The sequence below is a fragment of the Mustela erminea genome, chromosome 13, assembly GCF_009829155.1.
Source record: "Mustela erminea isolate mMusErm1 chromosome 13, mMusErm1.Pri, whole genome shotgun sequence".
Classification (NCBI taxonomy): Eukaryota; Metazoa; Chordata; class Mammalia; order Carnivora; family Mustelidae; genus Mustela; species Mustela erminea.
Window position 1 is genome coordinate 10503251 of NC_045626.1, and position 27645 is coordinate 10530895.

Genomic DNA, 27645 nt, shown 5'->3' on the forward strand with positions numbered 1-27645 from the left:
AGGACCTACAATAAATTGCTAATGTCTAAACATTGCCATATATTATATTTAATAACTTTTGCTACCATCCCTCCCATTTTGAAACGATAAAAATAATCTTCTTTTACCTATGCCAATGACTATTTTTATTTTATGTTGTGAGCTCTGTATAGTTTACATGTCTTTTTAAAAAAATAAAATGTAAGCTTCAAGCTTTCTACTTTCAAATGCCTCAGATGTTTGAAAACTCTGCTAACACTGGGGACTCACAGTGAATTGTTTATTCAAGAAAAGTCCTTTTTTGGGTAATTCTATAGAATAGGTAATCACATTTCAATTACTTTTTATATTTTGATTCATCCCGGCCTAAAGAAACATGATGCATAAACAGAAACATGAAGAGAAGGAGCTGGAATTCGTTGTGTAGCTAATAACTACTGTACCAGACACCTCAACACAAAAGAACCCTAATGTCACACGAGTTCCTAGAGATGCGGAGAACAGAGAGCAGACTTACGCGGAAACACACCAGCATTTCTTCACGTGTTCGTTTGCTCTCTTCCTTCGTGCCTTCCGTCCGTCCCTCGTCCTTCCTTCCTTCTGTGCTCTTTTTTTCTCGTTCTTTCTTCGTGTATTTTCACTTCACTATTTATTTCACACGTTTTCTCTTGTGCAACTCACTTTTTTCATCTGCAAAATGTAAAGCTTAAAGTAGATGGTTCTTTGTTTTCAGTTCCAGTGAATGAAAATTTTTCTTAGGCATCATTTGAAATCATCGAAGCCTATTCCACGTCATAAAACATTTTTAAAGATCTATAGACAGGTTTCAGAATCCTGACTGTGAGTATGTAGGTGTGTATATGTGTGTATATATGTATATATAGAAGTATATATTTACTGTGAAATAAATTATTCTCAATAGATTTGAATTTTTCAATGAAGCTAGGTGAAAACAATGCGGATTTCACAAAAATGGAACTCTTAATTTTCTGCCAGTAAATAGTAGTAGCCAACATTTTGCTTCATTTTCAAATACTTAATATGGTAAGAAATAGGCATTTTTTAATTTGCTTTTTTAAAATTTTTAAAAATGGTATTAACATATAATATATTATTTGCTTCAGTAGTCCAGGTCTGTGAATCACCGTACAGGTTTGTGAATTGTCTTACACATTTCACAGCACTCGCCATAGCACCTACTGTGCGCAGTGTCCATCACCCAGCCACCCTCTCCCTAACCCCCACCCTCAGCAACCCTCAGTTTTGTGAGATTAAGAGTCTCTTATGGTTTGTCTCCCTCCCGATCCCATCTTGTTTCATTTTTTCCTTCCCTTCCCCCACAACCCCCGACCCTGCCTCTCAAATTCCTCATATCAGAGAGGTCATATGATAATTGTCTTCCTCGGATTGACTTAGGAAATAGACATATTTTAAGAATGACGCATACATGAATCACCATGGATTATTCAATTGTAACATAACGGGGATGATTAGTAGCTCTTAAAATGTCTTGTGAAATCGATTTGGCCATATGTATTTTAGAATACATAGTATTCTAGAAATAATACTGAAATACTGCCTATCAGCATTTCCTAAGTTTAAAATAATAATAAAATTATAATAAATATACAAATGAATTTAAACTTAAGCTACTTAATTTGAATTGGTAGGACCCAGGGATTTTGATAAAGTAAAATGTCAATATAAAACTTTCAGAGACTCTCACCATGCAACACTTCCCCCAGATCCAAAATCGAACTAATATAGAAACCTATGGACAGACTATATGGTGTAAAGGAATCCCTAAAACAGAATGCAGATGACCTGCTACCAACGACTCCTGTAGAAACTGACTTTAAACATTTCTTTGAACTTGGAATTATAAGTAGCTGATATACTTAGGAATTTAACATATCTGATGTTTTACAGTCGTCCGCTCTACCAACTGAGCTATCGAAGGCTCTGCTTAACATATCTGATGTTCTCAAACTTTTCAAACACATCTGCCTATCTGGACACATAATAAGCTTAATATGAAAACAATTTTGGAAATAATTTATCTCACAATTTTCTAAATCTCTACATACTACATTTACATATTTAAGATGGCTTGTATTTTATAGTTACTGTAAGTACAATTACATTTTATAGTTATTAAAATTATATATGTCAAATTTAAATATTTTATATGCTTTACATAAACATGCATGTATTCACAGTACTGCCCTAATTAGACAACCTATTCCCAAACTTAAAAAAAATAGGCTTAATTTACTATACACTTATTTTTTTAAATGTCCCAGGTGGTAAATCCGCTTACCCAATAAAGTTGCAAGTTTGATGGTCTTATCTGGGCTGAGATGGACAGAAGATTTGGGAAGCAACACAGTTTATAGAAGAGACTCAATACCAGTGCCCTCGCCCTATTTTGTAAACACTTCTCAGGATGAGGCTACCCACCACTATTGACCATATTGGAGTTTTTATTCTAACTCCTCCAGCTATTTATAACAACTCTAACTAATCGTGTTTATAATAATCTTTTTCAACTTGTGCATCATGTGAAAAGATGGAAATCGACATTTCTAATAGGAATGAGCTTCTTTAACTGGTGATTACATTAGAGTCCACTCATATCCTTACTGTCTCAGTGGATCATTCGTTCTTTTCACAGAATCTGGCTCACAGGTCAGAACTCAGAGGTCAGTGCATATGTAATATTGTGGAATACTCCCTTTTTTGAGAATGAGATTTTTTTTTTCTACTTCTGCTCACTGACAGTGACACCGTGATCACAGGAGTCTTCAGGCATTAGGCAGAGATAAATTCACAGCAAAGGGCAGAGCAGACAAAACTTCCTACAGCACAGTTTTCTGACTTCAGTACTCAAAACTTCAATAGATTTTCCAATACCAGCACATAAAAGTACAAAACTCACTGGCCTGGTATTTATCACTCTCTTTGATTTGATTGCAATTGTATATGTATATATATATACACACATTTCCTGTTCACACTCTGAATTACTTGTCTTTCAAAATACAAATTACATTCTCTAGAGTTTGTTCATATTGACCCTTCTTTCTGAAATGCCCTTGTCAGTTCCTATTGGAATTTTAACTATACTGCAAAACTGAACTCACATGCCACATAATCAAACTATTTTAAACAAATATATATTTGCAACATCCCAGGCATGATTCTAGCATCATTATAAACATTAGACCAATTCTCAAAAATTCTCAAAAAAAAAGTGAGGGAAATATATAATGTGTCTCATTTTCCAGGTGAAGAAACTGAGGCCCAGGGAAGTTGCTCCTTCCTATGTAGAGAGAGATATTTTATCCCGAGTGCTGGCATCAGAATACATGCATGTTACCATTATATTTTGTTGCCTCTCTCTATCCATAGTTTGAATATATCTTATGTGTTTGCAAAATGAGTCATTTCTAGTTTCATGTGCTTTCTAGATTCCAAGATCCTTGTGAACAATGAATGGATTTATTTTTATATTCTTGTCAACTTGCAGTGTGGTTCCCAATAATAACTAGGTGGATAAATGAGCAGAGCCTGAAGACAGTAGTTCCTGAAATAAAGAGCGTTTCTTCTGTAATTCTCTGGAGTACACATTTGAAATTACTAGCCTTGTAGGTGATGTTTTAAACTTTGCAGTGTGATGAGATCCTTTAAAGAGAGAGTATGGACGGAGACAAGAATCAGTCTAAAGACTGAGACACAGGTACTTTAGTATCAGTGTTTGGGGGTCGGCACACTAGAAAATAAAATTTGCAAGGAGAGTAACTCCTTAGAAACTAAAAAAGTATTCCAAGGAAGAGTGGTTAGTACCTGTTTTATTTGCTGCTTGCAGGTCAGGTAAAAGCAGAAAAGAAAAGATACTATTGAATTTAACAATAGAGATTTTAGACTCACTAGAATATTTGTAGGTAGTATTTGTAGTATATGTAATAACACCCAGAAAGAAAATAAAAAGCGAGACTATGAACGAACTTGAGCAGAACCTTTGGGATTGGCTATATTTAAGGATTCAGTAGAGATAGAGAATCTTGCAAAGTAGACTGAGTAGGTGGGACCAGTAATGTAGGAGAGAAACAAGAGTTTTGATGTGGACATGCATGAGTGCCACAGTTTTTGAGGAGGAAGTGTCAACAGACTTAAGTCCCACTATTCCGGGGGGAGAAAAATCATCCTCACAGTTTGCCATATGGTCAAATTTACTCTTTAAAAATATGTAATTTTGTAAGTCATTCACAGCTATATAAATAAAATGACAGTGCAAAACAACTTGACTAAAATGTGGCAAAGAGAAATTGCACTGGGCACTTGTTAGCAATGGCAAGGAAGATGTAATTCAGATTATTGCAATAAAGACCATTGCAATAGGGTAGACAAATGAACTTAACTGTTGAAACAAAATTCAGGAGAGTTTTTAAACGCTGGGCTGAACTAGTGAAAAAGTGCTAGAGAATGCGTGTGGGGAGGGGGAGGTTGGCCAGTCTGATTAGGACAGCTGTGTGACTGGCTCCAAGAGAAGTTAGGCTCCTACCCTCCCATAGAGACGAGAGATGGGGTCTTATCTCTGTTGATGTCTACATTTGGGAAGGATGGTTTTCAGGTTTTTGAGAAAGACGATACTGCATCACCGAATTAAAAGAGTTTGGGAGATTTACCTACATTACAAAGGGTCAGAGGAATAATTTGCTATGAGAAATTCTCTTGTAATTGGTCAGAAAAAATGGAGGTCAGGAGATTGTAGTCAGGAAGAATCCTGTCTAAAATTGAGTCAGGCCAAGGGGAATGCTAGTCCTCTTGGTCAAATGTTAACGGAATGTAAACATGTCAAATACGTACTTCTCAGTATGTAATACTCTGAGAAGTTTAAAATACCCTTACGGCTCATATTTTTGTTGAAGAAAGAATGGCTATCTTCTTTGCTCTGTGATTGCAAAGCATTTCATCTTTAAATTTATAAACCGCAAATATAATAATCTAGTTAAAAAGAAAAATCCTATTGCATTCCCTTCCTTCCAGTGACATTTAGATACATTCTGCCTTCAGCAGTTTTCCATTTGCAAGATAAATCAAGTAGATTTTGGTGCAAAACATTTATAAAAGATGAAAAAATACTGTCACATTTATTTTTAGCCAAACAGAACAGCCCAGATTCTTATCGCAAAATATCGTGTGATGAAGGCCTTCCTGTTGAGTGACTAAAAGGATGATTACTATATTTTTCCTTTATCCTTAAAATCATATTGTTCATTTGCTGATTCTTGATTTTGAGAATCTTCATCTGTTTTATCTTCATCTGAGGACTCTGTCTCAAACCTTTTTTTACATGATCAGTTCCACCATCATCTTGCGTCTGTAGTGCTGGTTTCTGCTTTTGGTTTTCATCTTCTATTCACACACTACTGTGAAATTACTTCCTCTGTCAATTTCTTTCCCTCAGGCATTATGAATGTAAAATGAAAAATCTTGAATTTTCATCTGTTTTTAAAGAAAAAATAAAATCAAACTAAAAAGATAGTGTATCAGTTTTTTGATCTTTTTGAACAATGATGTAATACTTTAAGCAACACATTTAAAAAGAGGAAGAGGAGAATGATGCAGTGGGGAAGATTTACTTCGTTATTTTATCATCCTTCTAGGCCATTCATCTTACAAGTTTCATTTAAGTCTTTTAAAAGCACATTAAGAGAAATGTATGAGTAATGATGAAATGATTTGTAAGATGATGAAATAGTACAATGCTGAAGGCATAAAAAGGTTCATGTCACTAGGTTCCCAGAATGTAGCCTAGATTTAATGAATGTGCCTTTCCAGTTACTGATGGAAAGATTACTTTACTTACTAATAGTAAGTTAATATTTCCTTATTATCAGCAATACTTCTAAAAATCAAAAAATGAAATAACAGTCTTTAAAAATGAGTAGAACTGCTCAAAAAGAAACTCACATGCTAATTTTAATGCAACAGACTTTAAAGGCATATTGAGAGTTGAACTTTGCTGAAGAAGAGCGGTGTCTGTTGGATATAGTGACTTTAAGTTCTTGTGTGACTTAGAGTTTACAAACAAAGCTCTGTGGGAAATCTATGACATGCTATATTTTTATAATTTTACTGATGTGTCTATTATGCCTCAAAAAGTTTAGGTAACTTTTCCAACATCATATAGCTTAGGAGTGAGCAAGGATTATAGTTTCTTTCTCCAAGAATGATGCTTATTTTAACTATGCCCTGATAATTATAAAGACTAGCTGTCCTTAGATTATTTGCACAATACAAAAGCAAATAGAAAAAAAAAGTTTTCTTTCTATTTTTTTTTAAATATTTTATTTATTCATTTGATAGAAGACACTGGAAGAGAGGGAACATAAGCAGGGAGGAGTGGGAGAGGGAGAAGCAGGCTTCCCCTTGAGCAAGGAGTCCGATGCAGGGGTCAATCCCAGGACCCTGGGACCATGACCTAAGCCAAAGACAGATGTTTAACAACTGAGCCATCCAGGTGCCCCTCTTTCTAATTTTTGTACCAATAAATTAATTATAACTGCGATCGTGAGGGCAAAAACAAAAATGAAATTGATACAACTGAATCTCACCTCCTTTCTGGGAGATGCATAGCTCAAACTCAGAATAAATCACATGGGTTAGTGCTATTTCATAATCAGTGTCCTTTAAGGAGGAATGCCACAAATCATCAGATAAGTCAGAGGACTCAGAGATGTCACTATCACATTTAGAAGTTTGTCCAAGATCTGTAAGTATCTGAAAAAAATGATACGCAGCATGCCTCCCTATAACGGTCCTCCACTCCAATCCAAGGGGAGTCCAAAAATCCCCACTCACATTGCTACATATGTTGTGGTTTATGAATTGAAATCAAGGTACAGGTTGAGTGCTGCCAAGATATCCAACATTACCATAGATATTTCCTTCCTGACACACAGTTGGTGATGATTTATTTAGTGGGTGGGTGTTAGGGCGATCGTGGTTCCTGGATTTTCATTGTTTGTACCATGATTCCTCAGATGTTACATGTGAAATCAGATTGAGTTGGTCTCTGATTTCTGGTTTGAAATTTACTGGATAGGCTTCCTTCAAGTACAGTCGAAACCAAGCCCCTAATATAAATATGTACCTCCTAGAGTGACATTAAAAACGTTCAAAAGTACTCTTAATCTCTTACTCATTCCTAAAACTTAGATAGTAATGTGTGAACATTACAACTTAGTGGAATAAGCTGTCAAAAAATACCTGCTTTGAAAGATAATAAAGCATATCTTGTGTAACTGAAATGGTTTTTATGCAGACAACATAATTATTTTTAATATAATGGTGCCTATAAGCAAAATATTAAGAGTATTCTGTTTAGACATTCAGAGGGAATTCATTTTACTCTATTTAAAAATAAGGAATAAGCAGTCTATTAACAAAATAAGAAAGAAGCTACACCATCAAAACACAAACTGGGAAATATATATGTCACATGATATGAATTCTTGATTGAGCCAAGGAAGGATGCAGGAACAGCATATGCTACTCCAGATAGCAAATGGGTGTGTAAGCAAAGAGGAAAGAATCTCCTCTAGACTGAAGAGTCAGAAAGGAAGGCAGTGTGGAGAAAGGAGGAACCTTCAGTGATGCCCCTCCGGGCCTGAGGCTTACCCCCCCAAGTAAATTGCTAAAATGAAATATAATTTAGAGGGGTGCCTGGGTGGCTCAGTGGGTTAAACCTCTGCCTTCAGCTCAGGTCATGATCCCAGGGTCCTGGGATCGAGCCCCACATCGGGCTCTCTGCTCCACGGAGAGCCTGCTTCCTCATCTCTCTCTGCCTGCCTCTCTGCCTACTTGCGATCTGTCAAATAAATGAATAAAATATTTAAAAAAAAGAAATATAATTTAGAAAATGTTGGGGTAGGGAATATAAAATTTCATAAAAGCAAAACCTGAAGGAGTCTTTGTACCAAGGAAGATGGAATTTGGTGTGGATTTGTTTCTATTAAGCATCCCAAAGTGAGCTCCCTCTTTCTTCTCCTATGTTCTCTCCTTCCTCACAACACTCTTTATAAAACAGCAGGCCTCTCTGATACTCAAAAAACACGGCACCATATAGTTTAAAGCATGCTTACATGTGCTTACCCATACGTGCATACACATACACAAGTAGAAACAAAAGAAAAAAAATATAAGCAATCTACATATCAACAAGAATTATAAATGGACAAAGAGTGGTAAAGAATAGGTCTTCAGACATTTGTATCAGTTTCTGTGTACTTTAGACATGACCTATTAGTCTTTGATTGCTTTCATCGTTTCTGGTATAGCAATATGTTCGAGGCTTTGCCTCTTACTAATTTACTGCTTTCTGTCTTCACATTCATGCCTCAGTACTGCCTTAAAAAATACCTGTTCCGTGATACCGTGATAATGGATTGGTCCCTTTAGAGCATTTCTCTTACTGGGAATGCGATGTTGAGCCTTGTCAAAGGAGGGCATGGAATGAACGTTGAAGAAGGAAAAGGTCTTCTCTTCCTTGTCCTTTGTGTAGAATGTTTATTTTTGCCTTTCTCAACCTGCAGAGTTGGTCAGTGTGAAGATATATGTGGTGCTTTATCCAGCCACAAGTATAGCCCCAAAGGTCCCAAAGGTACATTCCCTCAGCAACCATGCAACTCCATCCAAAGCCGGTGAGGTCTTGCAGCCCTCCCAGTATGGATGCTGTGAGCTTCAGGCCTTGTATCTGCAGTGGCCTCCCAACTCCATCTGCATTTCTGTCCACCCACACACTTGTACCCTGGAGGATTGTTCTGCTTGCCTGGAGAATGTGGGCTAGCTCTGACTCAGGCAACCCAGTGAGCTCCTTTGTTCTGGAAACAAGATGCTGCAACCACATGTTCTCCATGGAGGTCTAAAACTTGTCTTGTGGAGAGGCCCTATCTTCCACATTTGTGTCTTTGGATAATTTCACTGAACTTCCAAGTACTCTTTGGAATTCTTATTGCATCTTTATAGTTACTCTCCTAGTATAGTTTAATAATTCTTAATAATAATATTCCTCCTTTTAAATTACTGTGTGCTTCCTTTCCCTTAGTTGGACCCAGACTAATACATAAACTCATCTTTTATATTCTCTGCCTCAGATTTGGAAGCATTCACTTTCCTAACGTTTTGTGATATTTTAGTGGGATATTGCAGAAAATACAGATGGAATGATTAGTAAACAAAATTGGGATGCCAGTCCCAGAAAACGAAGAAAAATCCTGATTTCTCTTTCTCTCTTGCTCTCATTTTATAGCTCTCCTGTTCTCTTTTATTTTCAATAACGTGGAGACCACTCTAAGGGAAATTCCAACAAAATCTGTTATTTCTTCAGTTATTTGTAATTAATGTACCTTAGAGAAATACGGATATGATCATTTTTCAGAAGGTTTTCATTAATTAGAAATATAAGGATTCGGAGGCAAACAATTTTCCCTCAAGTTGCAAATGATAACCCCACTCATCGTTCACTAGTTGGGCTAGTTTTGTCATATGTGTGTACATGTGTGCATCAGTACACATACATTTGTGTATAGCTATCCAAAGTTATGGCAAATGCTTTTTTAAACCAAATACTTTAAATTTCTAAATAGAGACATAAAATCCTAGGAGTGGTACAGAACTCTCTAACCTTAAATAAGATTGAATGTATATGGACAGTCTATAAAGGTAATAATACCAAAAAGTGAAAAAAAAAAAAATCTTAAACATTAGAAGCTATCATGGAAGACAAAAAATGCAAAAACAAATTGTACAAAAAATGCAATGCTTGTAAGCAGTGTCAAATTTAGCAAATCTTTTCAGTTGCATACAACTCAAAACTACAATGAGATACCACCTCACACCTGTCAGAACTTCTAAAACTAACAACACAGGAAAAAATAGGTGTCAGTTGTGGAGAAAGGGGAACCCTCTTACAGTATTGATAAGAGTGCAAACTACTGCAGCCACTGTGGAAAATAGTATGGAGGTTCGTCAGAGAAGTTAAAAATAGAGTTACACTACAGCCCAACAATTGCACTACTAGGTACTTTCCCAAAGGTTACAAAAATACTGATTCAAAGGGGCACATTGCACCCTGATGTTTACAGCAGCATTATTAACAATAACCAAACTATAGAAAGAACCCAAATGTTCATCAATGGATGAATGGATAAAGAAGATGTTGTAGGGGTGCCTGGGTGCTTCAGTTAAGCTTCCAACTCTTGATTTCAGTTCAGGTCATGATCGCAGTGTCATGAGTTCCAATCCTGTATTGGGCTCCATGCTGGATGTGGAGCCTGCTTGAGATTCTCTCTCCCTCTGCCCCTTCTCCCTCGCTCTCAAAAAAAGAATGCTGTAGTATATATATACAATGGAATATTAGCCATCAAAAAGAATGACATCTTGCAATATCATGTTTGCAATGATATGGTTGGAGCCAGAATGTATTATGCTAAGAAAAACAAGTCAGAGAAAGACAAGCACCATATGATTTCACTTGTGTGGAATTTAAGAAGTAAAATAGATGAACATAGGGGAAGGGGGAAAAAGAAAGGGAAGGAAACCATAAGACTCTAAACTAAGAGAACAAACTGAGGGTAGAAGGAGGGAGGTGGGCAGAGGGTGAGCTGAAAGAGTGATAGGTAGTGAGGAGGGCACTTGTTGGGATGAGCACTGGGTGTTAAATGTAAGTCATGAATCAATCACCAAATTCTACTCCTGAAACCAATATTACACTATATGTTAACTGACTAGAATTTAAATTAGAACTTGGAACAACAACAACAACAAAAATTTTTCAATTACAAATAGCTATATTCATATACTCGATACCTTTTTGGCTTTATCAGTAAATGTTAGTTAAAAATAAAGACAAAAGATAAATGGGGAAATAAACTCCTGCAAAAACCTGAAAACGTCATTCTGGTATTAACATACAGTAGTAGTTGCTATTTAATGAGAAATCATCTTGTTTAACAGCAGGTTCTTGGTATTGATGTAGTAAGTGATCTTTCAGAAATAGTATGAGAGAGCTTGTCAATGAAGAAGTATTCAAGTGTTCTGAATCCATTACAGATGACATCTTAATTATTTCTTAATGTGAATGTTTTCTGTAGTATATGTTGATCTATTGAACTTACCCAAATCATTTTCTATAATATACTTTTGTAAAAATCAGCATAATTTTTATATTTTATCAAGAAACCATATTTTATTACATAGTCTTTTAAAATAGAATATTTACTGCTAATATTCTTATGGAGTAAGCATTGATAATAAATTGATCTATAGAAAACATCTTTAATAAGTTATTTATGGGTATAGAAATACTAACAAAGTAAGCATGTCAAAATGAGTATAAAATGTGAGCATGTAGAGATCTTAATAACAACCAAAGTGAAAGGTGTTTGGGGATGCCAATTACCTAAGAAAGCACCCTAAACCCAATAAAAAGGAAACCAGTCTTTGAAATTGGCTCCTAGATTATTAGAACAACCAAATTAATGAGTCTTGAAGTCACACAATTTGAAGTCATGCAATTAGCTTCAGAACAACCGATGTTATTCTCTAAAAGCAGCATTCTCCCTCATTACCTTAATTTTGGCATCAAGATTATCAGATTTTTAAAATTTGTATTTGCAAATAATTAGGGCAAGATACTTTGAATTATGAAACTCATTTTTTAAAGCTCGTGATGTGATTGTGTATGTGAGATTTTATAAGATTATCCATAAGCTATGCTGGATCACTTTTTATAATATAAATCTATGAATAAATGGAGAGTCCAAAAGTGTAGCATTTTTTAAAAAATTTAAAATTTTCCAAATGCATTCAAAGATCTGTATATCTTAAAACAATGTCTTATTATATACAATATTTTTTTATTATTTTAGATAGAATTTTGCTGGTTTCTTCCCCAAATGATAATTTCTTTCCAAATGCATTCAAAGATCTGTATATCTTAAAACAATGTCTTATTATATACAATATTTTTTTATTATTTTAGATAGAATTTTGCTGGTTTCTTCCCCAAATGATAATTTCTTTCCTTTTCTTTCTTTCTTTCTTTTTTTTTTTTTTCCAAAATGGTGATTTCTTAATGACAACTTCATTGGGGATATTGGACACTGCTTGAATGCATTACAATGTTAGAAATCTATGGGGTGCCAGGGTGGCTCAGTTAGTTAATTAAGTGTCTACCTTTGGCTTAGGTCATGATCTGTGGCTCTCTGCTTAGTGGGAAGCCTGCTTCTCCCTCTCTCTCTGCCTGCCTCTATACCTGGATGTGCTTGCTCTCACTCTCTCTCTGTCAAATAAATAAATAAAATCTAAAAAAAAAAAAAAAAAAAAAAAACCCTCCCAGTAGTTTCCTGCTAGGACACCTGGGTGTCTCAGGTCATTATCCTAGGGTCATGAGATTGAGTTCCACATCGGGCTCCTCCCCCCCCCCGGGGGGAACCTCCTTCTCCCTCTGCTTGTGCTCCCTCTCTCTCTCTCTGACAAATAAATAAAACCTTAAAAAATAGAATATTAGAAAGCTAAACAATGTCATTATTTTCCAGCTAATTATCATTCTTGGCCCCAAAGTGACCAGAGTCAAGGACAAGATAGGTATTTATTAACTCAGTATACTCTCTCTCTCTTTTTGAGTGGTATTATCTACTAAACTTCTAATTTAGTCTTAAACAATACAAAGCTTAAGTTTTCAAATTATAACTGAATGTATTTGTGTGAATGTGATGAATTTACCTTTTTACCATTTGAGAAAAGTTGACAGAATAGGAAAGTAATTTTTGTTTTCTTTATTATTCTTTAAGTGTTCTCCTTGTTTTTATGTGTTTATTTTGTCCCAGTTTTTATAGACACAAAGAGTCCTTTAGAGTAGACTGCAACAAACATTTGTTTTCTACTATTAATTTGGGGGTGTTGTATGGGCTAATTGGTATTCTTCATTATTATCTAAAAATCACGTATGTAGAAAACCATGGGTTTTAATTCAAATATGTTTCCCCTCATTTAGGCATGAAACATCAAAAACAACAGTAAACAGCAGTAACAGAAAATTTGACTGGTATAGTTACAAGAGGATTTTACTATCGCCCATAATTCCCAAATAAGATGATGATCTAACCACACTGAATACCAGTCTCCTCATTTGAAAAAGAAAGACACTTTTGCCCTATCTTATAAGGATTTAGTAAAGATAAAATTCTATTAAGTAAGACAATGGGTAGAATTGGTCTTTGTTAAAAGTTAATTTTGCTACTGTTAAAATTAACAGTTAAGAGTAGTCTTACAAGTTCTTGACACAGGGCTCATTCCCTTGTAAATGAACTAAAAAGGTGTGTATGTACACTTGACATTGCACAGAAACAAAACTCTCAACACAGATAAGGGTGGGAACAGATTAATTAATTAATTAATTAATTAAAAATATTAATTTTTTATCCTGTACTTAAAGGAATCCATTGCTTATAAAATAAAAATTAAAAGTTACAACTTCAATATAAACATTAATTGAGGTTGGTTTTGTTTTCTTCTTGGAAGTTTTGATTTTGTCAGATTATTGATTTTTGATTAAATTTCTGGAGCAATAACAATGAATTGCATTTGCCAATTTTTTTTCTTAAAGTAATTAAATACCGCTTTCTTTGTTGACCAGATTATTTAATTTCAAAACTGGTATTTGTAATACAAGAAAAGATAAAATTTTACCTTTGAGTAGGCAAATTAAAGGAAATAACAATTAGATCAATACATGTAAAAAAAACCCATATTTTATAATAAAATATTTGCATGTCCTAATAAATTTGCAAATCTGGATGACATGAAAAGTACTGCAGAACAAATGCAAAGATACCTATAAATTCTCTAGTCTTTTCAGCAAATTTTGCTGGAGCAATTGGATATACATAGGGAAGAAATAGGAAACTCCACCTAAACCTCTTATCTTATACAAAAGTTATTTCAAAATGTATCATAGATTTATACATACACTTGAAACTGTAAAACTTTTAGAAGTAAACGCAGGAGAAAAACCTATTCTCTGTGACTAAACAGAGTTCTTAGATATATCACGAAAGGCCCAATTCATAACAAAAAGAAAGTATTAATTTGACTTTATAAAAACTTAAAAATGTGTAAATCCCTGTTAAAAGGATTAAAGAAATGACCTACAGGTTGGAAGAAAATATTTGAAAACCAAAGAATACTCAAAGGATTTGCACCTGGAATATACAAGGAACTCTTAAAACTCAGCAGTTAAAAAAAATAAATAATCCAATTACAAAGTGGCAAAAGACATGACAGGACGTTTCACTGAGAGGTTATACAGAAAGCAAGAAAGCACACAAAAGGATGTTGCACATCATTAGGTATTTGGACAATGCAGTTTAAAATTACAATGAGCTATTACTACACACCTACCAGAATGGTTAGAATAACGCCGCCCACAGACATCCTCAAGTGCTGGGAGAAGAGGAAGTGGAAATAAAAAATGGATCATAATTTGACAGGTTATTATAAAGCTCAGTATATACTTACTGTACAGCCTAATCATCATCACTGGGCAGAGTGCCGCACACATGTCAGAGAAATACTTATGTTCACATAAAAATATTCATAGCAACTTTATTCATAATAGCCAAAACCAAAATAATCCACATGTCAGTCACCAGAGGAATGATTAGACAAAGTGTGATACATCCGTAAATGGGAGTACCACCTGGCCATAAAAGGAACAGATTATTTATACACGCATAGCGCAATGAATCTCAAAGGCATTACGTTTCGTGAAAACAGCAACATCCTAAAGCTTACATGCTCTATGATTCCATTTATAGTACATCCTCCAGAAATCAAAACTATAAGAGACAGAGAAGGAATTAGTTGTTGCCAAGGAACAAGGGAAGGAGTGGGGATGTAAGTGACCAAAAAAGAGTAGTATGAAGGAGTTCACACAGGTGGTGATAACAGTCTTCTGAATCCTGATGGGGTGTGGTGACACTGGTCATTACATGAGATCCAACTTTTGAGTTATACACGCACATGCCAACACACACACTTACACACACATGTGGAAGTAAAAACCAGTGAAAACTGAATATATTATCCATTTAATAATATTCTACCCATTTTGATTTCTACAGTTATGTAAGACATGACCATTGGGTTAGCTGAAAGAAGTATTTAAAATGTGTTTTGCACTGTTTTTGAGATTTTTTGAGAAGCTACAGTTATTTCAAAATGAAAGTTCAAAATCATTTGCTGGAATAAAAGGTGATAAAATGCAAAAGTAATGGTGTAAGAAAAATAGGAATAGAGATTCAAAGAAAAATCATTAACATTATCAAGAATATCTTAGGCCAAGAAATCAAAATTATTAGTGATTACTAGTCCCCATGCTATATAAACTTTCCCAAAACATTCAAAACAAAGGGGGAGGGAGCTTTCCTCAGATTACTCTGAGTAGCTTTACTGAAAGAAAAGTGACAAAATTAAACACCTGCAAACATAAACACAAAATGGTTGTTAAGAATATGGCTGTAAACATTATATGTAAATTATAATTAAAAACAATTTATGAAGGTACTAAATGGTGATATGAAGAATAGAAAAATGTCTTTAAGGAGAAGAACAAACTATTTTAAAATGTTAATATTTTCCATTATATCAATATCTCAAAGGAACAAAAAGATGCACATAAACTTCATTTGATGATGATAAGAAGCCCTTTCACAAAATTAAAACTTAAATTCAGGGTAACAAATAAACCAAGACAAAATGCAGCCATAATAAATAGAGTAATAATAAAATGATGATACTTGCACTCAAATCAACAGTCATGATCTCACTTAATACTGAAATGTGTGGTAGCCGACTTTAAAACAATGATGAGGAAGAAATCTCTGCTTTCACACTACCACTTCATGGTCTTCTGCAGCTCAGGTCCATACAATGATATGTAAAATATATACAAAAAAGTTACTAAAAAGAAGGACATTTAGTCAGAAAATGAGATCTAGTGCTGTACTGCCAAATAAATATGACAAAATTTTAAATTTTCTTGAAGTCACATTTAAAAATATAAAAAATGGAGCGTTGGTGTTCATCAGGTACAAAGCTCCAATTATACCACGGGACTGAGTTCTAGCGATCTACTGCCCCACACAGTGCCTAGAACTAACAGCACAGTATGTGCACTTAAAAACTTAAGAGTGTAGATCTCATGTTAAATGTTCTTACCAAATTAAATTTTTATAATTTTTAAAAAGAAATAGAATCAATTTAATGTGTATCTACACAATATATACAAAATGCTGTCATTTTCACATGTAATAAATTAAAAATCAGTAAGTATTTTATGTCTTCTCATACTGTAAAGATCGTTATTTTTTAAAGAAACAGATGTATCTATCTATCTATCTATTTATTTATTCATTTAAGGGAGAGTACACACAAGTGGGGGAGGACCAGAGGGGGAGAATCTTCAAGCCGACCTCCTGCTGAGCTCGGAGCCCTGCAGGCAGGGCTCCACATGGGGATTAGTCTCTTGACCTTGAGATCATGACCTCAGCTGAAACCAAGAGTCAGAGACTTAACCAACTGAGACACCCAGACACCCCACTGTGAAAATCATTCTTGATCTTACTTCCACAGGCTTAATTGCTGGACAGGATGATAAATTAAAAGGTGTCTATCTGCTTTGGATAGATAATACCTTCATCGTAGAAAGTCAAAATGCAAGAATAGTTGCTCTCCATTCTGGAGAAAATCAGGCACTTTCCTTAATGATCTATATGGATAAACAGAAATTTTGTTTTTGTTCTTAGTGTGTAAGTGCCCCGGGTGGGGAGGAGGAGGAGAGAGAGAGGGCTCAGTGGTTTGCAGAATGAGTATAATAAATGAGCTGACACTAGGGCAATTTGCCTTTCCTGTTTGGGGGAAATAGTTCTAATTTTTCAAATTAATGATTCCCATTATCTTGACTGATACCAAATATCTTTTCCAGAAATAAAGTATAATATCAGCGATTTTTAGATTCTTTCATAACAATATTCTAATGTAAAGACATTTACATTGTCTCCATGTAAAAATTTTCTATTGCCTAAATTTCCATGATCCTGCATTATAGTCTGGTTTTCTTCTCACCTCCTTTCTGTCTTGTGTCCTGTTCTTTTATTTATTTATTTTTCAAAATCACTGTCTTTGCTTTCAGTCATACCTATGTCTTAATTAGACATTAGACATTAAATTTAATTAGACATTAAAGTTCATACACAAATGGCTTCTAGATCTTCATGCCAGTTTTTTCTCCTATATTTCAAGCTGTATGCCCAGTTAACTAGAGATTGCTACGTATATGCCCTAAGGTTATGCTGAATTGTCTTCCAAGCCTGCTGCGTTTGTCTGTTGTTATTTTAACATCTCTTGCAAAATTACCGTAACTCACCAAGTTGTGCCGGAAGGATGTGTGGACATCATCTTTGATTCATTCTACTCTTGCATTCTTCATATCCAGTCAGTCACTGATTCTCTGGGTTCCATCCTCTAAGTACCCCCTTAATCTGTCGATTTTGCTCTGTCCTCCCTCTTGAGACCCTACCAGGGGCCCAAGACATCTTCTGGAGTGAACCATGAACAGTTCTGCTGAAGGACGCTCCTATAAAATCAAACTTCTCATTATCCCGTTTCACGGCTCCCGTGCAGGGATATACCCAGAGTTGTTGCTCATTAGTCATTTTTATTCGTGAAGTCTGAAGGCATGTAGAAAATTTCCAAGGCAGTCAGTTCTTAGTGGTAGGGCAGTAGTCCGAAGAATATATTGTGTGTCCTCTTTGAAATGGTGAAGTGTTACTTTGACAATAACAACTTTCCCTGTGGGAAATCTGGAGCCTGGGAAACCATATCGTCACCTGAGAGCATGTTGTTACCAGCTTCAGTTTCTATAAACACTTCAGCAATTTCTGTATGATTTCTCATTAAAAAGAGCTCATGTTCTGTAACTGTGATTGTTGTTGTCTTTATAGATCACATCAGGAGGTCTTGAGTACAAACTAGTTGCTCCCCTGGATCGAGACAATAGCTTGTCACTGGGTTCCCTATTTCCAGATTCACAATAAAGATGTCTTCAGAATGAACATGCTAAAATGCAAATTTTGCCCAATCATTTGGATCATGGAATCCTAAATAAAATAAAATCATGTTTTTTCCAATTTAGAACTTGGAGGGGGACCTCAAAATGAAGTACAAGCCCTTTTAGAATATTCATGATGTCACCACCGCTCACTTCTGAAGTTTAATCTAATTTTTGTTTAGATGCCAGATCCTCTGACCCCGAAATAGTGGGTGTTTTAGTCTGCACTTTTCTTTTTTGCTTTAGGCATTATGTCTCTGTACTCCATTAGAATGTAAGCAGTGTTGACAGACACTTGGTGCTGGCCACTGTTTCACCCCCAGGGCCTGAGATGGCGTGGGATGCTCCAAATACCAATGAAATACTGGCCGAATGGATACCTTTGGTATATTAGTCAGATAATTTCATAATTTAATCTTTTTTATTTACATATGATGATTTTATATTAACTTTATAAGGTCTATTTTAAAAATTAACAAAATAAATGAAGTATATACTGAAATAAAAATTTAAGAAAGTAAAAATTTTAACTGAGTATAAGTAGATATCTGTAAAACATTACATATCTGTGACACTTAAGTACCTATAATTTGGTAAAAAAGTCCTTTTTAGAAACAGAGTATCTCTGCTTCTGTCCAGACCATAATATTAAAATACCATGAGTTTCTCAAAATTTTTTCTCCTAATAACATGCTAAACAAAGAAAAAAGAGACTATAGACTAAATTTTCTTGTTAGCTCTAATTTTATTGTGTTAATTAATACTTTGACCTTTTGAGTGGATATTCAACAACCTTTTCAAATCCTTTATTTTATCTAAACAAGTCACATTTTGTATCATTTCCTCAGTGGAGTGGTAAAGAAAGTGACAGACTTCTTCAAATTTGTTGACAATATTTCTTGACGATGCAAAGAATAATTCACATCTGTAGCTTGATGCAGGGTACAAATACCTAGAATAATTATGTTAGTAAGCAATTGAGATGAAATTGTAAAAATCCTTGCATGTATTCATTTATTGCAATTCTCACTTTTCATTTAACATGTTTCTATTGAAAGAAATTGTTTCTTAAACACATTCTGAGAAACTGATAACATATTAATACTCAATACCTATATATTGATTTATAGTTCATTTTTCAATTTATAGTTTGTAATCTTATTCAAAAATGCATTCCTCGACTAATACCGGAGGTAGATTTCATTGATATCTGCTGTTCAGGTAAAGAAACAGACTCAAATGTATGACCTGTTTGCTCCAAATCCAGGTAGGATACTTGCTTCTTTGTCTAGCTATCAAAAAAGTTGCATGTTTAATAAAGGTCATACTTATAGTTTGTGGGAAATGAATGTTGTAGTGATTTTTTAATCCACATAATAGTAATCTAAGGATGACATTTTAGTAAGCTGGCCCAAGTGTGCCTCTTTTTTAAGGAAAAGAAGTCATAGTGTGAAGTAATTGATAGACACAAATGATTATCTTTTTTCCCATGATTATCTTTAAAGTCAAATACTGTTTGTAGTTCCATAAAATGATTAAGTTGAAACTTAGAAAATTGCCAGTGTTTATTTCACTTTGACCTAAAAAATGCAAATTTCATGTAATCCTACCTAATAATATATGCTCTCTGGATTCCTGGTTTTTGCATGGTGTCCTTTTATCTGGATCACACTTTCCCCATTAATTCGTATTTTTTTTTTTTTACTCAAGTATTAGCTCATTTGCTCAATTCCACTTGGAAAATCATTTCTTTTTCCTAAATTAATACTCAGATTATTTTTTCTTTTTTCTTTTTTTTCCCAGTCATTTTGGTTTATATCTCTTCTACGGCAATTATATTACCTATTTCTCTGTATGTCTCTGTCTTTTATGAGACTTGGTTTTGTTTGCTTCTTGCACACCACACACATTACAGTATTTTTTTGAATGCCAATTTCATGAACAAGAACAGGTCTAAGGCTTGAACAATGGGCCTGGGAGGAATAGAAAGTGGTTGCCAGGAGCTTGAGGGTGGGGGAAATGGGGAAAGGTTGGTCAAAGAGTATAACTTTCAGTTATAAGATGAATAAAGTCTAGGGATCTAATGTACAACATGGTGCCTATAGGTGATAAAATTCTTTGTACAAATTTGCTAAGTAGAACTTTTAAAAATGATAAATATGTAAGGGGATGGATATGGTAATTAATCACATGGAGAGAATCTTTTCACGGTGGATATGCATTTCAAACCATTATGATGTACATTTTAAACATTTATCAATTTTATTTTTCTCAATACATCTGAAGAAAATGTGCTCTGGGGGCGACACATGCTACTCATTTCAACTCGCAGTGACATCGGCTTGCATTCAGATTCTGACCCAGTGTTTTACTCACCTGAGATACTTAGGTGACTTGAAGCTTAATCTAAGGAAATAGAAAATGGGGACTCTTTTTAGACTTTCTAGATTATCACAATGTATTTCCATTATAGATTTTAAAGTGTTATAAATGGAAAATCACATGTATTGGTTCAGAAAAAAATTGGACAAAACTCTACCCAGGACAAAGGGGAATTTAAAAATTTGAGCTCCCAGAATTTGTCATAATATAGCCACCCTTGTTTGTCTACTTTGTCTACTCTTTGCTTTTGATTTGTCTTTGCTTCTCTCATCAGCGTGTACAACAGTGGTAAGCCCCAAGCAAGTAGATGTAGGGAATAGTTTGGAAATCTAATCAATGCAACAAGATTTTTTTCTTAGAATTTTATTTGAAAATTAAAAAAAAACCTTGCCATTGTCATATGAAATGAAAAAAAAAATGAGCATTCCTAGTCAAGACTCTTGTGCTCATTAATGTTGGCTCTTTTCTAGAAATCTATGTTCTCAAGAATAATGTACACATTCAGGGTTAGTTCAAAAGAATTAATGGTACCTGCTGATGGTAACTGATTCTATTATATCAGTGGCTTCCTATTTTGTAAAGTGATAAAATCCCTAAAGCATGTGGAAGTTTAGTTTATAAAGCAAGTGCAAGTTGAGGGATGTACATTAAAGAGGGACCGGGATATTGAAACCTATGCATATTCAGTTTACCTGTACATATGTAGGGAGTAATTTAATTAATTAAAATCATTTAAAAATATATACAAAATCAGCACTTCACCATTGTTCTTAAAACTACCTACCCAAAAGGGAAACATTTTCAATGTTTGCTCAGATTTGTGTATTTATTTATTTATTTGTTTGTTTATTTATTTTTATTTATTTTTTAAAGATTTTATTTATTTATTTGACAGAGAGACACAGCGAGGGAGGGAACACAAGCAGGGGGAGTAGAAAAGGGAGAAGCAGGCTCCCCACTGAGCAGGGAGCCCGATGCAGGGATCCATCCCAAGACCCCAGGATCATGACCTGAGCCGAAGACAGACACTTAACCACGCAGGCATCCCAGATGCATGTATTTAATACAGAAAGGCAGGTAGTGAGATAAATTATTCCTTGTCTAAAACTCAAGACTGCATGTGTCAACAAGGTAAACATGAGTTTTTACAATTTGCTATCAATCTTAGTTAAGGAAATATGATGAGATTACACACAGGATTCAGGAGACCATTCTGTCTATGCAAATCCCAACACTAACATGTTTTCGTGAAGAAAACACCGTATAAACATGTACAGACGGTATGACAAGCACTTTGACAAGCTATGACATAAAATTCTAAAAATCATTCCTAAAACTTAAGTATTAGTATCTCTATTATTTTAAGAATAAAAAAACTAGTGGGATGTCTGGGTGGCTCAGTGGGTTAAACATCTGCCTTCAGCTCAGTCATGATCCCAGGGCCCTGGGATCGAGTCTCACACTGGGCTCTCTGCTCAGCGGGGAGCCTGCTTCTCCCTCTTTACTCCCCCTGCTTGTGCTCACACTCTTCAGCTCTGTCAAATAAATAAATAAAATATATATGAAAAACAAACAAAACAAAACAAAACAACACCAGGCACTCAAAATATGCCCCTACCCTTCCCCCGGCTATTATGGTAATCCAAAATAAGACCATTACCCTAATACAATGCAAATTTATTATTGTAGACATGGGTTGAGTGAAAATGTTTTATTAGATTATTTAATTAACACCATATGAATATGATTTAACTAGGAATGTGTCATAAGGAAAAAGATCAATCGATGTAGAGCAATAACTTACAAATTACTTTGGTTTTATAAGACTACATGTGGAGAGAGTCTATTCTTTGAAGTATAACATTATAAAATTTGGGTCTGTCATCTTGCAACTAAAGATATTTTTGTTTGACACATTGTTAAAAGCACTTTAATTCTAGAAAATTCAAAACAATAACTTCTATAATCAATTTACTTTAATTTCCAGAATTAATCACAATCTCACTATGTGATCTTGACAGCGTATTTCTTTTTTGACAATAACGAACCACTTGACTGACACATTCATGTCTTGAAAGAAGAGAATTATATGTGATCTGATGTGTTCATAACTGCATTACTTCACTTTTTTATGTTCTGAAATAGGAATTTATTTGACGTGGAACGCTTTTGCTGTAGTCTTTATGGGTCAAAGGAAATCATATACATTGCCCCTAAGCTCTAAGTGTATTATTTGCTCAAATCAATTTGAAAACTCATTAGTTTAGCTAATACTTTAGTAAGACAATAAGTTTACCACAGCTATGCTCTCAAATGAGTAGGGAATATATAATTTCAACAAACCATAATGGCTGCTATTCAGATAAGGAAGGAAGAAGGGAAAAAAGAAGAAAAGGGGAAATCAGGCCTGAAGGATGGGAGGAAATCTTGATTTATAGCAGCAGTATTTTCAGAAATTCTAACAAACTTAACTGCTAGAAATCATTTCAGCCCCCGACAAGAATTTATTATGTATTATCAAAACACTCTTTTTTTTTTAAAGATTTTATTTATTTATTTGACAGAGAGAGATCACAAGTAGGCAGAGAGAGAGGAGGAAGCAGGCTCCCTGCTGAGCAGAGAGCCCGATGCGGGACTCGATCCCAGGACCCTGAGATCATGACCTGAGCCGAAGGCAGCGGCTTAACCCATTGAGCCACCCAGGCACCCTTATCAAAACACTCTTTTAAAAGGGGCAGGTAAACTTATTTTTAACCTGAGAAAATGTTTTAACATTCTCCCCAAATTAAATGATCCTCTGCAACAGATACAAAAATTTTGATAAGGCAATTTTGGTAAAAGCTAATACTAATACTGATAATAATCTCTATAATAGTAATCATATTCCTGAATCAAAAACCAAGCAACCTGTTTCTGCTTTTCCTAGGTAATCCAGACCATCAGTGCAGTGGACGGAGACGACGCCCCAGAAGATCACCATTTTTACTTTCATCTCTCTGGGGAAGACACAAAGAACTCGAGTTTCATAATCGTAGATAATGAAGGTAATGCCATTCCCTCATAATGGCTTCTGACCCTTTCTTTGGGAAATGTGCTTGGTTTTAAGGGGATTTATGATGTTGCTTTTTGTAAGGTTCTTGCGGTATGATAATGTTGAGAAGTAGAGCAGAGAGAAGCAGTGGAAACAGCAAACAAAACCTGACATCGCGTTCTGAAAGCACGAGCCCCATTTCTCACTGGATTTCTTTAAATTAGAAGCACTTTTTCAAGTCATCAGTGGCTGTGAGACCTCGCAAAACTGAATGAACCTGCAGATACAATGGCAGTACTAAGCCAGTACTTCCTTTCGTGTCTCGTAAAACCAAACTTCAATCTTTGGGGAAGAAAATGATATATACTTACAGTCATGTTAGCTTGATTGATTCAGAGATATTTGGAGTCATTAATTTGAAGCTATAAATATATAAAATTGGTTTAAGATTATTCTCTTTCCTTCAAAATGAAGTGATCCTATCAATCTAAAGACACAGTGTGCCAAAGGGTTTCATGTAGAGAGACAGAGTATTTTCTCCTTCTGTGCAGAGGTGACTTGACTTTGCATGAAGCCACTTTTCTTGTTATAATATGGGCCTACTTTAATTTTACTTTATATCTTGAAGATAAGAAACACTGTAGGATTTATTACGGAAGTATCTACAGCCAAACACCTGCTGATGTCCTTTTTTACACCTGATTCTGGGTTTCGATCTACGGGAGATCTTTTGTGGACAATAAATGCAGGCATGTTTTCTCCCTTTTCTCCTTGCCAAATTTCTCAGTGAAGGAAACTCAACTAAATTGAGGATTAAAAAATGCAAATATCAATAGAAGAAATAAGTTACAACTTAGATTTATTTACATCAACATAAGTCACTGAGGCAAAATAAGTATATTAAAACAAAGAGAATAATTAATTGGGTTTAATGTTTGTGATTAAAAATAATCTGGTAAGATATGAATTGAAAAATGTAAACTCTCTTACCTTTTCAGTCTGTCTAGTCAATAAAATCCCAAGTTTTATAGGTTCCAAAGCATGATGAAGAATTCATTTTAAAAAGATGATTTGGAAAACAAATAAAAATTTAAAAAAAAAAGATTAAAAGATGATTTGGGAAAAGTCGTTGGCAAGCACACACATTTTGAAACACTTCATTTATTTGCATTTTTACTGTTTGTGTATCCGAAGTTTTGATTACTACAGAAAATATTTTGGGGGGTGGCAATACAAAAAGGAGGGGGAAATTTAGGAGTCAGATATAAGAAATTGCACCAAAAAAGCTTAGAATATTTTGGGATTCAGGGAGAAACAACTGCAGAACAGTCAAACTATGTATATCGTTCATCTTTGCTAATTTCTTAAATGTTCTGTCTAGAAGAGCCATCAGTGCTGCTGAGGCTTAACTGTTACCTGAATTTTAAATAGAAAATGGGTTAATAGTGTCAAAGTAAAATGAAACATCCCAATAGAATTTTCCTACCAAATAAAACTAATCCTTCTGTCTCATTAGTAAATACATGATTTGAGACCACTTGTTGTGATATTGGTAGATGACTTGGAAAGTCTTATGTATTTATAGTATTTGTGAAAAGAATGAGTTTCTATTAGACAAAGCACTGTGTAGTGAGTAAATAACCCCAATGAAACTCATACTGTGATCATAAATTGAATATCAGTAACCTCTATAAAATACTGAGATCTGGTTAAAAAGCTGTTTTCTGTTGTTCCACATTTACTTTTTCTATCTTTATCAAAAACATCTTAGAACTGATTCATGTAATTCATCTAAGATTGTAATTATGGTTTAGGCAATGCCAAATCAATAATGACTTTTTGACTGGATCTTTTGACTTTTTATCTGACATTTCTTCTTTATTATTTAAACCTACTTGATATATCTATGTTATTGCCTCTAGTACATATGACTGGTATGAATTTCTTCTATATTGTTGAAAAATTATGCACATGGGTTTTTGTTTTAGATAACACAGCTGTAATTTTGACTAATAGAACTGGTTTTAGCCTTCAAGAAGAGCCTGTCTTCTATATATCTGTCCTAATTGCTGACAATGGAATCCCATCACTTACAAGTACAAACACCCTTACCATACACATCTGTGACTGCGATGACCATGGCAGTACACAGGCCTGCAGGAATAAGGACCTTATGCTAGCCATGGGATTCAGAACAGAAGTCCTACTTGCTGTCTTGATAAGCGTCATGATAATATTTGGTAAGTAGTGCTGAACTGAACCTATCTTCATTTATTAAAAATAATTAAAAAGTAGTTAATTCCATCATCACAGTATGGGGTGTGTGTGAGTGTGTGTGTAAGTATGTAATTGCTCTTCTGAATATGTTGCAATTCTTAAACCATGGAGTAAATGAAAATAGAGTGACCATGCATCTCAAGATGAAAACGAATGATCCCCGAATTCTGAGTGTGTCAGCATGTGTGTGCACGTCTGTGTAGGAATGTTTTTGACACTAAGCATTGGCAGTTGACAGCATATACAGTATATAACAATTAGTAATAATAGTAGTGACCTTCTGTTGAGTGCTTATTATGCTACAGGATACTGTCTTGAGTGTTCACAAGCAGTATGTAATTTGATTCTCACGATAACCATATGAAGTAATAACTATTTATCACCTGTGTTGTATGAATGAAGAAAGTAAAATTCAAAGTGCTAAGTACTTTACAAAGGGTCATGGAGATGTACTAAATTTCCATAACTGGACACAGTCTATTGAACCCTGTCCTGCAACTCACTAGAGCCGTAGGACCACAATGGAAGAAAGCAGATAGGTTGGGGGAATGCAAAAAGAGGGCTTTACTTGATCAGAGCTAAACACAAAAGAAATTTCAGTAAAATAGCTCCTCTTTTTAATAGATTTTACTTATTTATTTATTTATTTTAGAGAGAAGGAGAGAGAGAGCGCGCAAGAGGGGCAGGAGGGAGAGAGAGAGAGAGTGTGCACTAGCGGGGCAAGGGGCAGAGGGAGAAGGAGCTAATCTCCTGCAGACTCAGGGCTGAGCGCCATGAGAGTGGGGCCAAACCTCACAACTCTGAGATCATGACCTGAGCTGAACTGGAGTTGGCCGCTTAACAGACTAGGCCACCCAGGCGCCCCAAACTCTGTTTTATTTGTTTGTTGTTTTCAGATGTAGATGTTTTACAGATTTTACATTTTACAGATGAGGCAGATGAACCGCAAAATGTTTTATCAGGCTTCCACAACTACAAATAATTCATTTAGCATCACCGTCTCTCTTTCTTCAGCAAACCAGTCAGTATAAGTAACCTAAACCCTCTCTTCCCTTACAACTCCGTGTCAAGGTCAACACCACTTGACTGAATCCTGCGAACAGTTGTATCAGCCACTGGTTCTGTAATCCCAAACCCACTGCTCCAAATGGCATCTGTGTTTCAGGGATTGCTTTGCCCTCACTCTACTCATCTTTCTCAAAGCTCAAAAACCATGCATTCCTTTTTACCATCCAAATTACCATTCTTTCCTATTCAGCCTCAGGTTTTATGGTAATTTTTAATGGTCTTTGATCCTAAAACTGAATACAGAGCTACATAGCTGGGAATCAGAATCAAGTGTAGTAAAAACAGTGCAGGGTTTGAAGGGTGACAAGTACTGCTTTACGCATAGGGACAGACCTAACCCAAGACCAAAAACCCTATGAGTAAAAGGACAGCCTTGCAGTCAAGGTCATGACTAAGATTTAGAGGGTGGGAAGTATGGGTCAACCAACAGACAGTAGTTTTCTTTGAAAGTGTCAAGAATACTCTCTCCCATTCATAACTTGAAAAAATGATTTATTAGCTTCCTCTCTATACCAACCATATATCTGAACTGAGTTTCACAGTATCTGGATTCAAACTCAATGACCTTATTTCAAGAACACTATTTCAGTGTTTTAAAAGGTAAGATTTACATAAAGTATGGCCTAATATATTTCTTTTTGATAATGTTAATAATTAATAATAATAATTAATATTAATATTAATGATGATATTAATAACATCATTTCATGTTTATTTCAGTTCCTATAGG

At 34.9% G+C, this 27645-nt stretch overlaps 1 protein-coding gene across 2 annotated transcripts in view; it reads left to right on the forward strand.

The window, feature by feature from the left end:
• Positions 1 to 27645, forward strand: part of CDH19 (cadherin 19) — a 73985-nt gene that overhangs the window by 41828 nt on the left and 4512 nt on the right. The window contains exons 9-10 of one of the 2 annotated variants that reach the window (XM_032311017.1): positions 23466 to 23583; positions 25559 to 25810. In XM_032311017.1, the coding sequence (XP_032166908.1) occupies positions 23466 to 23583; positions 25559 to 25810 (370 nt within the window). Of the gene's footprint in view, positions 1 to 351; positions 580 to 23465; positions 23584 to 25558; positions 25811 to 27645 lie in introns of those variants that run through there. The other variant, XM_032311018.1, reaches the window with a different exon arrangement.